The sequence below is a fragment of the Periophthalmus magnuspinnatus genome, chromosome 4 (genome assembly GCF_009829125.3).
Source record: "Periophthalmus magnuspinnatus isolate fPerMag1 chromosome 4, fPerMag1.2.pri, whole genome shotgun sequence".
In the NCBI taxonomy this organism is placed as follows: Eukaryota; Metazoa; Chordata; class Actinopteri; order Gobiiformes; family Gobiidae; genus Periophthalmus; species Periophthalmus magnuspinnatus.
The window spans coordinates 3,231,527-3,244,342 of record NC_047129.1 but is presented as its reverse complement, the minus strand read 5'-3'; the positions used below and the strand labels follow the sequence as shown (position 1 = coordinate 3,244,342).

The following is a 12,816-nucleotide window of genomic DNA, read 5'->3' as shown; positions in this document are numbered from 1 at the left end:
ATGAATAGTGTATGATATAATGCAGCAGGACAGTGGTTCTCCCCAAACTTATAATAGAATGTTTTCATAACAATTCCACGCAGCTTTCCACCTTTTTAGGCTAAATTCAATATTGTAAACTAGCAGTGAAGGAAAGTATTTAATCTCACAGTAACAGTACAATCTACATTGTTTTTTTTTGTTTTTTTTTATGGGGACACAATGTTGAAGAAATGCAACTTTTCATAAATATGCCCAACATGCTTTCTTAATCATGTTTCAAAAGTTATAGTTTGCCAAAATGTTCATTTTGGGTTCATGGCCTACATGGTTCTCTCCTTTTGCGGAGGTTACGTTCCAAAAATAACCCACAGTAGGCGAAATCCACAACGTATAAAGTTTTATTTGTTACAATTATTATATATACTTTCAGTCTGTATAACCCCTCTCCACACACTTTATAGACTTTTCTCAGACAGGCATTAACATTTTCTCACAATTATGTCTTGTTTAAACACTCTGAAAGTTCAAACCTTCGTAGATGAATAAAAATGACATTCTGTAATACTGTGCTTATTTAATTTTTTTTTTACAGTATAGTATTTGGTTTCAGCTTTTAGAAATACTGTAACAAATTAAATTTTAATGATCAACCTACGAGGTTGGACACATAAGAAATGATTAATAGTGACTCAGGCGTATTTCACAGTTCCTCTGACCTCTCCTCTTCGTCCTGGCGTTTCTTCGCTGTAGTGTCTTCTAATGTTCTTTTTCCTGCAGTCACTGATCCACAAAGCTAAAGCAGACTCCATCCTTCCAATGGTCTTGTTGCGGGCAGTTACAACCTTTTTTTCATCCTTGTTTAAACGTATTGCTGCTGTCATCCTTATGCTATTTTCCTCCTTCTTTATGTGACGAACTGAATATTTATTCCATAATAGCACCAGACGCGTAACTTCTACCTTCTCCCAACATGTTCGGAAGTCCAACTTTTTCTGCGATGGTTAGCATCTTCCTCTGCCTTTTGGGCGTGGGCTCAGGTGTCTTTGACGGTGCAGAACGTTTCAACGACATTGTGGGTTTTGTTGGGGAGAAAACTTGCAAACATACAGCACTTCAGAGTCACACTGCAATTGAACATTTATGTGCATTTGGAGACATGACACGTCCCTTAGCCAATCAGGACACAGAAGACAATGCGCATTCGTAAACTGTAAAAAAAGAGCATGCAAAACTGCACAAAAAAAAAAAAAAAAAAATCAGCAAAACAGAGACTGCAAAAGGTCAACCGCAATATAGTGAGGGACCAATGTAATAAGACTTAACTTTTAGCGATTATTGACATGACAAAACAGTGATGTTTCTAAATCTGACATAGATATAGTGGTGTAACAAAAGGCCATATACCTAATTTTTCCTAATTTTTTTTTTTTACTGTATGTACTTGAGCAAAAATGTGTCTTGCGCCACTACAGGTATGTTGTATAAGCAGCTCTTTAGGCCAGAACATCTCCGCTGCATGCTGCCTGCTGCCTCCTTGTTGTGAAAATGCTTATAAACTCATCACTGTGAATAATTAGGATGCTAGGAATGCGTAAGGTAACTGAGGAATATCATTGGATGACAGCAAACCATTCAAAATGAACAGGCTCTTTTTTTAAGATAGTAAAAATCAGGTACAGTCTAGTCTGACTAAGTGAGTAACTATCCCTTTGTCTCTTTTTGTCAGGCTGCTGGAGACTGACAGTAAGTCTCTGCGCTCCATGAACGGCTCTCGGAGAAACAGTGGCTCATCCCTGGTCTCGTCCTCCTCTGCCTCCTCCAACCTATCCCACCTGGAGGAGGACTCCTGGATCATGTGGGGCCGCATCGTCAATGAGTGGGAGGACGTGCGCAAGAAGAAGGAGAAGCAGCTAAAGGTGAGGGCACAGAGCAGGCCTTGTGGTGGAACTGCTTAAAAGATTACAAACACGCTACATATTAAGAGCTTAAAGAGGCATTTACGACCTGTCTGCTGGAGCGAGGGAAAGTAAGGAGACGACACTGTTTGAGATAGAAGTTGGACATATACACTACCTTTCATTCAATGTTTTCTCTTTATTTTCATGATGTAGATTCTTGCTGAGAGCTTCAAAACTATAAATGGACATATATGGGATGTACAAAAAAAAAAAAGTGTGAAACTAAACATGTTTTATGTTTTACACTCTCAAAATACCTCCTCCTTTTGACTACTTTGCACACTCTTGGTATTCCCCTTATGAACCCTGACAAGGCACACCTGTGAATAGAAAAACATTTTATGTGATTTCATTGTAGGACTGCAATATTAATCACAATCTAATCAAAATGTCAATGTTGAAATTATCAATTTTTAATTCTCAACAATCTTATTTTGCATAAAAAACATGTAGTTTAGATCTGTACAAACATGTTCTGAAATGTAATTATTTTATTAGTTTTTTGTAAGTTCATATTTCTTAAGATCTTTTTATCAATTCCTGGACATTATATATTATTATTATTGGACATAATATAAAAATAGTGTTTGAAGGTATGCAAGTGATACAGATGTTTAAAAGCTGCAGAAGAGTTGATAAGAAATTATGAAATTATTTCAAGGAGTCTAATAAATATATTGCACAAATTATTCTGAATATTGATTTTTGTAAAAAGAAATCAAGACCTTAGCCTGTAATGAGACTGGTAATGAGACTTCTAATGATGTTTTTGTGTGGCAGGAAAGTGTAGAAATTTCCTGTGGGCATGGGAACAAAACAGGCATGCCCTTATATGACCTTTTTGAAAGGTTTGTCCCTTTTATGAAATTTCCAATAATTACAACTTGATTAATTTGACAGTTTTTGGAACATGCTTCAGACCCCAGTGGCTTGACATAGACCCATACATGTTAACAAATGGGGAAAAAAACATTATGTCTGAGAAAAATAAATGTGATCCAAGAAATCTTTTTACTAAATGTTGCTAGAAGTTTATGACACAAATTCACTTGCACATAAGTAAACACTTTATCATACACTTTCAGTATACCTTTGCATATTAGCATATATACACCATAACATAAAAGTAACTATATTATATTCATCATATTTTTAGACAACATGTTTATGGCTGTTCATGTTTCTCTGCGCTCTCTGACTGAAATAAGCGCATCGTTGCCCCAGGTGACCTCCACGGTGCTGCCCCTCATGGTGTTATTTCACTTCCTGACATGGAGGAGCTAAAATTAGACTGCTGCTGCTTCAATCACACTCTGTCAGTTCTGAAGATAACAGAGTTCAAACTTGCAAGTAAAAACTTGTCCTCCAGTAATAGTACTGTGTTTGTAAGTAGTACTGTAAATGTTCCATAAATGCTCAAAATGGTCATCTACTACTACTACAACTTTTACTTCTCCTTTAATATTTACAAAAAAAGAAAAAAATACATACAAAGTATATTTTGCGTCTGCTCAAATTGACAAATTATGCAAACTTAAGAAACAACAATTATAACTACTGCTGATACAATTATGTATTCTGACTCTTGCTACTATTACCACAGTTCCTACTACAAGCCAACTTTGTACTAATACTGTATTGCAACTAATATAAATTTGTACTAATATAAATGTTACATAATATAAATTGGTACTAATACTGTATTGCAATCCTGCTACTATTGGGATTCCTTTAATCAAATGCCCTGTTTTTTTCTGGAGTAAAAGTACTTTTCCACAGTACACTACCATTGTGCTGAGTCAGTGTTGGACCTCTTCATTCAAAGTGCTGCTATAAATATTTGGAAAAGGTTGGTTCCCAGCTGCTAAAAATGTCCCCTTTAGATTTCGGTTTATTTTAACTGGCACTTAATGCTTAACACTTGTCATTCATATGTAAAATGTGTATGAGCAATTGGGCCTATTGTCAGCTAATTTGTATTTCATCGTTGACATTCGACACACTACAGCTATTTAGGAAGTTCCTAGAAGTCCTTCCTAGAAATATAGTCCATTTTATATATGCCAAAAAGTGTCAACACATCATGAAATCCATATTAATAGTATACAGTAATAGTAAAAATGACACAATTATCTTAAGATAATAAAATTTGGTTACCTTGGGTTAGCTAGGACAGTAGACCTTTAGTCCGATACAGCGACCCCATCACTGCAGACGCTGCACTGATCCAACTGTCAATCTCAGGCACCATTCTTCCCTCACTCGTGAACAAGACCCCGAAATACTTAAACTCCTCCACTTAAGGCAAGGACTCACCACCCACCCGAAGAGGGCAAGCCACCTTTTCCTCGGATTTGGACTAATCACTTTATTTAGCTTATAAGAATTAATATGGGACAACAGCAGAAAGGTGCATTTAGTGAGGAAGTGAGTTAGCTGAAGAATTTTTTATTTTTTATTTTTTTTTGTATTTATATGTAAAAAGTGAGAGTAAACTCACAAGTTTTATCTTGTCAATCATGGGTTTATATAAATACGTTTCCTGGTAGTTTTTCTGTATAAATAGATGAATGAACCACATGCATGTGTAGTCTTGCGAGTGCAGTTTGGGTCAGACATATAAAGATGATGATAATAGCTGTGAAAGCTTTACCCATGCCTTCTTTTAGTCAACTAGTCAATCGGTAGGGCATGTACAAGAATTTCTTTAGTCAACTGTAAGCTTAGGGTTAGCTTCCTTCCACAGAATCCAGAGATTTGTTCATTGTACTGTAATGGCATGGCACTCATAACAAAGGAAGTAGAGCTAAACGCTTTTTGAGTGAAATATAATTTGTTTTAACCCATAGCATTACTATTTGAGCCTCTTATTTATGCTTTGATTTGTTTGTATTGTTATGTTAATCTATTTTTTAAATTCTGTAAAGCACTTTGAATTACTTTGTACAAATTGTGCTATACAAATAAACTTGCCTTGCCTATGAACTATTTAGCTTGCTTTGGATACCTCCACTTATCTTGCACATTTAAAGGCCTAATTTCCTTGTATTTCCCTTTTTATAACTTCTCAAAACGTGTCTTGTATCACAACATTGACTATAATATATAACTGCAGCTGATGGTAGCAACTGAGATATTCATCGTAACAGCTCCACAAAATTGGCATATGTTTCCCTTTGACTGCGAGGAAGGAACTGGCAACGGTCAGCAGTCAGCAGATCTGAATTTTTAAAGGTTTTCAAAAATCCATAGATCATCAAGAATCACATGTTTTGCGAAATAAAAAGTGCAAAGTAAAGTTAATGTGTAAAAAGAAATTGCATATTCGCTGTAGTGATTCATCATGGAAAACCTGCAACATAGTCATTTTGCTAATGCTTAAACAAGTGTCTGGATTTTAAATGTAGTAGACCAGCCAAAAAGAATACAGCTGCGAAAGCCTCATCGAGTTTGTTCTGACGATAAGGAATCTTCAAAAATGACATATTTTTCCTCAAATCATAGCATATTCTTAGACCTGTCTTATGTAAGTGTTGATTTGAACAGAAAAAGATGAAGAAAATGTCTATTAAACATGTGAACCAACACAACACTTCATTTTTCTTAAGCATGTAAATATTAGTTAATTGCTGAACTATAGTGACAGGGTAATTATAAGTTTAGCTTAGTCTAGTCTTTATTGTAAAGGACAATGTACAGAATCATTAGGCTTATAAAAAACTGATGTTCTGCACCAGATTCTAGCTGGTTCTAGCTAGTTTCCATCTGTATTATGTCACAGAGATCAATTAGGGATAGGCAAAATGCAAATTTTAGATCAGAATTTAAATTTTTGGTTTGTCATGGTTTATGCTCATGGCTAATCTTTATATTGTCTATAAGAGTTCACCAAAGCTCTCTGAAAATTCACATATCACTGTCACACATGACTGTGATTGGTTAAATCCACCTGTCACTCACTCACAGCACAACACAGTTGGACCAATAAGAGAAGTGGGTGGGAAAAGTATCATTGTTTTAGGATAGAGCTGCATTAAACAGAAACTCTGTCACCAAAATAACATATGAGGATTGATCCAATCACAATTCAACCTTTGTTATATTGCCCCAGCTCTACCTGTAATTTCCCTTGTGGATCAACAAAGTTTGTTTTTAAGATAGCAAAAATCAACTACCGGTAGTTCATTTGGATCACAGTAACCTGTTTAAAAGTTATTGCTCACTTACGTCCGAGCATCCGAATGATTCAGCATGTTAAGTTTGGAATCAGAATCAGAATCTTTATAGACACTTTTTACAACTGTCGGAGACCAGAGTGGAGTTTAGCCATGACGGTAAAGCTAACAACAACCAGCATGCTCACATGTACTTCCTTATCACCAGACAATAAAATGTTTTCTAATTAGATGCAACAGCAAATGCCAGACTTATTTTGACCTCAAGAGCTGCTTATACAACATATCTGTAATGGAGCACATGGGGAAAAAATCTGGTATAGGCCCTTTAAGTCTAACACCTCAGTGTCAAGTTTTAATAGGTTAATTTAGAAAAAATGGGCAAAAACAGTGTTGCATTTTTTTCAGTATAAGTAACTTCAAATTGTAGAAACACCTGTCACTATGCATTAAACAAAGCAGTATGGACAGATAGTGCGAGCAGCTTCAGCTTGCTCCTTCCTTCCTCCTCACCACTGCTGAACCACATATTGTTTTAGCACAGGGCAGCTTTGTCTCCGGCTGTGTGTCTGTGGTATGACCTCTGCTCCAGATGCACCCCGCACCCATCCAGATGTGCATTGTGTTCAAACAGCTGGACTGAGGAAATGCATTGATCCCATTTTAGGAACACCAATATAAATGCTAAGTGTGTTTGCTGCTAACTCTTGTATATTCTCACTAAGTCCTTTGTTGTGAACAGAACAGATCAATATGAATAATATGCCAAGAATGCACACACTGCTCTCTTAAAAAAATATGGTAAAAACATTGCAGTAGACTATATACTGCACTATACTAATTCTGAAAATTGAACTGGTAATACAATAAGTGTATTTTAGGCCCTTAAAAAAAATAAAATGAAAAAAAAAAATTGAATTGGAATTGTCAATAGATTTCCAACTTTTGAAGGAGCATTAGGAAATTACTGTATGCTAATCGCTAAATTACGTGCTACATTTTTGAACATGTTTGTAAAAGGATGGTGTGGGGTGGCTCATTTGTCCAGGAGTGGTTCAGTGTAGAGACTGTTTGAACAGTGGTCATCTGGACATTTGTTTCAGCTCTTATCCAGAAGCCATTTTCAATTGTTGGAACTGGCTTGAAATACTGGGCTTATCCTAACTCATCCTAACCTGTGTTAGAGTAAAGCCCAATATTGTTAAGTGCTAATCAGGTACTTAACATTATGGCAGGTGAGACAGCCAATTTACACAATAGGGGCATAATGATCTAACGACATAAACTATGGAAAGTTCATTTCACTCTAAAACTCTTTGGGGCTGGACTTCATTAACTCAGGTTAGGATAAAGCCCAGTGTTTCAAGCCAGTCGATCAACAGATCAACAGAAAATTACTTAACGATGGAAGCTGAAACGTCGTGATCGCAAAAGCAATGTCTAGATGACCACCGTTGAAACTGTCTCTACATGTTTGTAGAGACCTAATCTACAGAGTTGGCAGATTTTATAATACCTTGTGGAAGCAATATAGCTAACATTATATAGCTTATATATAGCTATATGTATATTTTTATTCCATGCCATTAAAATTTTGATGTGGATCCAACTGCAAACATTTCTAGTTTTAGCGAAGGCAAATATGCAAATTACCCAGAATCTTTTTGTACTACTACTCTACTACAGCCATTGCTACAACTAAATGGCTGCTATCCTTGAATTCATTGATTCAAATATTGATTTGGCATTAGGTTTTTATTTACAGAGGATGCTCTTGACACAGCCCTTTTAGATTTATCCATGCTTGTTTTATTTTCCTTTATTCTAAAACAAACGTAGTTTATAAACACCAATATTACTTAGCAGGTGTTATTTATTCTGTTTTTCCCTTTTTAATGTACCTGTATCTTCTGGACTATACGGCGCTTCGGAGTATAAGTCACACCAGCCAAAAATGCATTATAATGAAGAAAAAACATATAAATCGCACTGGACTATAAGTTGCATTTTTTGGGGAAATGTATATTACAAATCTGATCTGATCTTATCTTAAAAGGCAAGTTTTAATAATAAAAATAAAATGGAGAACTGGGGTTGAATAGGCTGAATAGCAGTACAGTACGCTAACATTTATTGCAGATTTATCATTTTTCAACTACATGAAGCATAGACAGCGAACTGAATACATGTCTGGTATATTAACCTAAGATATTAACAGTTAATCAGATAACTAAAGCATAAAAAAAAAACAACCTAACAGGTTTACCAGACTCACTCCAAATCACTAAATCCACTGAATTCTTCATCCTTGGTTCTGAACAACTCAGGAGGTAGATGAAGCGCCGCTTCCTCTTCTGCATGGCTGTCATCAGACTCAGGAGAATACCACTTTCTTTTAAGGGGTAGTGCGCGGTTGTCATTGTGACAGTAACAAAGATGTGAAATAACATTTTAATCATTTCACATAAAAGTCGCATCTGAGCATAAGTCGCACCCCCGGCCAAACTATGAAAAAAAGTGTGACTTATAGTCTGGGAAATATGGTAATTGTTTATGTGTGTTTTTATGTTGTTACACTGAGATCAATTGGAGTCCTTTTTTAAGTGTTATGAATAAATTTGCAGTTATTTACCTTTTTACTTAAATTATAATCCTCCTTTCTGTCCAGGACTTTGTGCGAAAAGGAATTCCTCACCACTTCCGGGCGATTGTCTGGCAGCTGCTGTGTAACGCCCAGAACATGCCCATCAAAGATCAGTACTCAGAGCTGCTCAAGATGACATCTCCTTGTGAAAAACTGATTCGTCGGGACATTGCACGTACTTATCCCGAGCACGAGTTCTTTAAGGAGAAGGACAGTTTGGGCCAGGAGGTGCTTTTCAATGTTATGAAGGTAATAATGGAGGCTTTTCCCATAAGTCTTTATTTAAAATTATTTTAACACACGCAGCAATCAGAAAGTTTAATATTCATTCCTTACTTACATTTTAATCCTTACTTTCATTTAGTATGCCTGTCCATATTTTTCATATTTGTGTTAAGCAAATTAAATGATTTTTTTTTTTTTCCCTGGCTTAGGCATACTCCTTGGTCGATCGTGAGGTGGGATATTGTCAAGGAAGTGCCTTTATTGTTGGACTGCTCCTCATGCAGGTAAGTGGCATTTTGGTAATTACAGTATTTTAAACTGATTGAGTTTACTGATTGGTTTCACTATTTGTAATTCTTTTATTCTTTATGCAGATGCCAGAGGAGGAGGCATTCTGTGTCTTTGTAAAGTTAATGCAAGAGTACAGGTTACGAGAGCTCTTCAAACCCAGTATGGCTGAGCTGGGACTCTGCATGTACCAGTTTGAGAGCATGATACAAGTAGGTAGACAATAATTTCTTGAATATTGCAGTTCTCAATTACCTGGATTGTGATAAATTATCGACCAATACCAAAATCTTAACCAAGCTTTAAAAAATTCTAGTCCATGGGTTTTGTATTGATAAATATTGTGTATTTAGTACCGATAGATTTTACCAGGACTCCACATAAATTACAACAACATATGATTTACAAAAGATGAAAGAATATTCTATTCAGGGTGTAAATATGTGTTAAGGTTTAGTGGAAACAAAGGAAGGAATAAAATAAAATGTAATTTTCATATAAGAAATAAAATGTGTTTGTGTGCACATTAGGAGCACCTCCCGGAGCTGCACATCCATTTCCAGGCTCAGAGCTTCCACACATCAATGTACGCCTCCTCCTGGTTCCTCACCATCTTCCTGACCTCATTCCCTCTGCCTGTGGCCACCAGGATCTTTGACATTTTCATGTGTGAGGTATGTTCTACGAATTATCATGGGTGTGTCCTCTGATCTGAAGGTTGCCGGTGCAATTCCAGCTCCCACAGATGAATACTGTTGTTGTGTCTTTGGGCAAGACAATTAGCCAAACTCAGCCCCATTGTCTGCGTACCCAGGTGTGTGAATGGCTGAGTGGTTCCTTGATGTGGAGCGCTGTGAGTGCCTTGACTGTGGAAAAGCGCTATATAAATGTGTCAATTTAACTATCTTAAACCATCTTCCACTAAGGCATATAATTTCAAATTGCACTTTGTCTTTTCATGAGAAGAAAAAGTAATGAAATGTTTCTTGACAAACAAAATAAAAAATATATTGTATATGACACAAGAAACCTCTAACTGACCTACTAATCTAAACCACTAACCTGAAAAGTGTATATTTACTGAAGCTGTTTTAAGTAGTTCCAATTTATTGTTTAATGTGTATAATAAATTCCACATTTGTCATACTGTTAGGCATATCTTGTTGCTAAAGGTTTAGTAGTAACATGCTGCTATCTGGTGGTGACAAAATATATTGCAGATTTCTCTGTTCTTCCTTGGCCCATGAGACATTCTTGTTGTGTGTCTAGGGTCTGGAGATTGTGTTTCGTGTGGGACTGGCCATTCTGCAGATGAACCAAGCTGAACTCATCCAGCTCGACATGGAGGGAATGTTACAGGTACAGTACCAAAATCATATTATATTTCCTCCTAATGCACAAAAATAGAGGCGTTCTAAAGCTTTCATAACTGGAGTCTTCATAGAATTTGTATTTTGACCATTTAAACTGTAAAATTGAAATCCAACTGCAATTAATCTGTAGTTTTTTGGAAACGATTGAAATTATCCAGGAAATTTTCACTGCTACTTCTACTACAGTTATTGCTACTTTCCAACTACTCCTAAATACCTTCGAGTCGTCTCACCACATAATGGACCTCCCTGGATTCACTGATTCAAATAGTGATTTGGCATCAGGTTTTTATTTACACACACAAATTAAGTATTGAAATTTATCTAATGTGATTTATTTTACTCTGCTTTTATTTTGTTTTTCATTTAGTTCATTTAAAACCACAATTTGTAACTTTTTAGCCTATCAGCTGAGTAAAAATGCACATGTTTTAGTGTTAGATATTGTGGAGTGGCTGCAAGTATTGGAAAAATGTATTATTATCATTATTGCATATTTTAAAATAACTAATAACAGGTTGATATACTTTTTAGGTGGAACTAGGACCTTAGCATTCATTTATCATTGAAAATCTTGATTATATGATGTCACAGTCAAGTACAATGTATTCGTCATAGCTGTTCCATAATCATTCAAGTAGCTATGATTTCTAGTATTGCCTGCAGGGAGAGGTCACACCACACCCAGTTAATGATACACACACGCACTTTTGACCCATACCTCTTTGAAGCACTAGCACACCTGTTTTCAGGCACTGTAATGTGTTAAACGTAGTGACTTTACGGGCGTGTGTCTGTTTTCTGCTTTCTACCCCAGCACTTTCAGAAAGTCATCCCGCACCAGCTTGACAGTGGACCGGACAAGGTCATACAGGCCGCCTACCAAGTCAAATACAATGCCAAGAAGATGAAGAAGTGAGAGCTGTTTTTGTTTATTTTCATCCAAATCAATCAGTGAATTCCGAATTCAGTTAATACAAGTGGAAGTGTGTGTCCCCCATAGTCTAATAACTTGGCAGACAAAATGGCTTCTTATATTTTCATACAACACCACAATTTTCAACACATCAACCATAACAACTTCAAAAATGTACATTCATTGAGAAAATAAATAACATTACTAAAACTGTAATGGAAATGAAAGATTTCACAGTATCGGCATGATGCATGTTGAAAATGCTGTTTAAAATGATTGCTTTAAACCCATAATGGCAACAAACCAAACACTGTGCTATATGTATTTGTTATTTGCACTTTCCTACATTAATTATATGACCATTTTATCTGAAACTATAGATGCTTGCTGTCATTAGATCATTACACGTTTATGAAACTAATTTGCTAGTTCCCTTTGTATTCACTGAAAGGGATCATAAAAATGTTAGCACTTTTTATTGTGTATGTTTTCATTCGTTATGGTTAGACCCCCTTTTTTATAATATGTACAGGTTCATAAGTATTTGCTGCTAAAATTGCTGGGTTTTAGGTTGGAGAAAGAGTACACTACAATCAAAACTAAAGAGATGGAGGAGCAGGTCGAAATCAAGGTATGTTCTTGTCCAGAACATGTACTGGATATTAATGTTAAAAAATAATAAATAAATAATTATATAATTAATAATTTCACATAGACATGATTCAGGTACTTAACATGGTAAATCAATATATCACATCAAACCTTAACAAACTATAAATGACAGACATTTAAGCCCATTTTGCAAGCCGCCTATCCCTATTTTAGGCCTATACGATGCTCTATCGGATCACCCGATATTTTTCTCCAAAATGTATACATTTCCTATATGTTTAAGTTTCCTTCATTTCCTTTGCAGAGACTACGCACAGAGAACCGACTCCTGAAGCAGAGGATAGACACATTAGAAAAGGTGAGTTTGCATCACAGTTTGTCAAAGTTAACCCATCAGCATGGCACTATACCATCGAGCTGTGTATGCCCATGTCATGCCCATCTCAAAAAGGCAAACCTTATGAATGAAGTCTTGTCTTTCACTAACCGCCTGTGTACTCAACAACCTGGGCATCCAAACCATTCATTTATCATCTACATTTAACCAGAAAATGTCAGACCTTGCATTGATGTCTGCTTGGTGGTGTTTTAATGCTACACAAAACACTGCATGTTCGGACAAGAGGTGAGAAGAAACATGCAT

The 12,816-nt window shown here is 36.0% G+C and overlaps 1 protein-coding gene across 3 annotated transcripts in view; it reads left to right on the top strand.

The window, feature by feature from the left end:
• Window positions 1-12,816, top strand: part of evi5b (ecotropic viral integration site 5b) — a 45,081-nt gene that overhangs the window by 14,893 nt on the left and 17,372 nt on the right. For all 3 annotated transcript variants that reach the window (XM_033992175.2, XM_055221479.1, XM_055221478.1), the window contains exons 3-11: window positions 1,709-1,898; window positions 8,784-9,008; window positions 9,194-9,268; window positions 9,359-9,484; window positions 9,803-9,946; window positions 10,542-10,631; window positions 11,463-11,560; window positions 12,132-12,192; window positions 12,478-12,531. In XM_033992175.2, coding sequence (XP_033848066.1) covers window positions 1,709-1,898; window positions 8,784-9,008; window positions 9,194-9,268; window positions 9,359-9,484; window positions 9,803-9,946; window positions 10,542-10,631; window positions 11,463-11,560; window positions 12,132-12,192; window positions 12,478-12,531 — 1,063 coding nt within the window. The remainder of the gene's footprint in view (window positions 1-1,708; window positions 1,899-8,783; window positions 9,009-9,193; window positions 9,269-9,358; window positions 9,485-9,802; window positions 9,947-10,541; window positions 10,632-11,462; window positions 11,561-12,131; window positions 12,193-12,477; window positions 12,532-12,816) is intronic.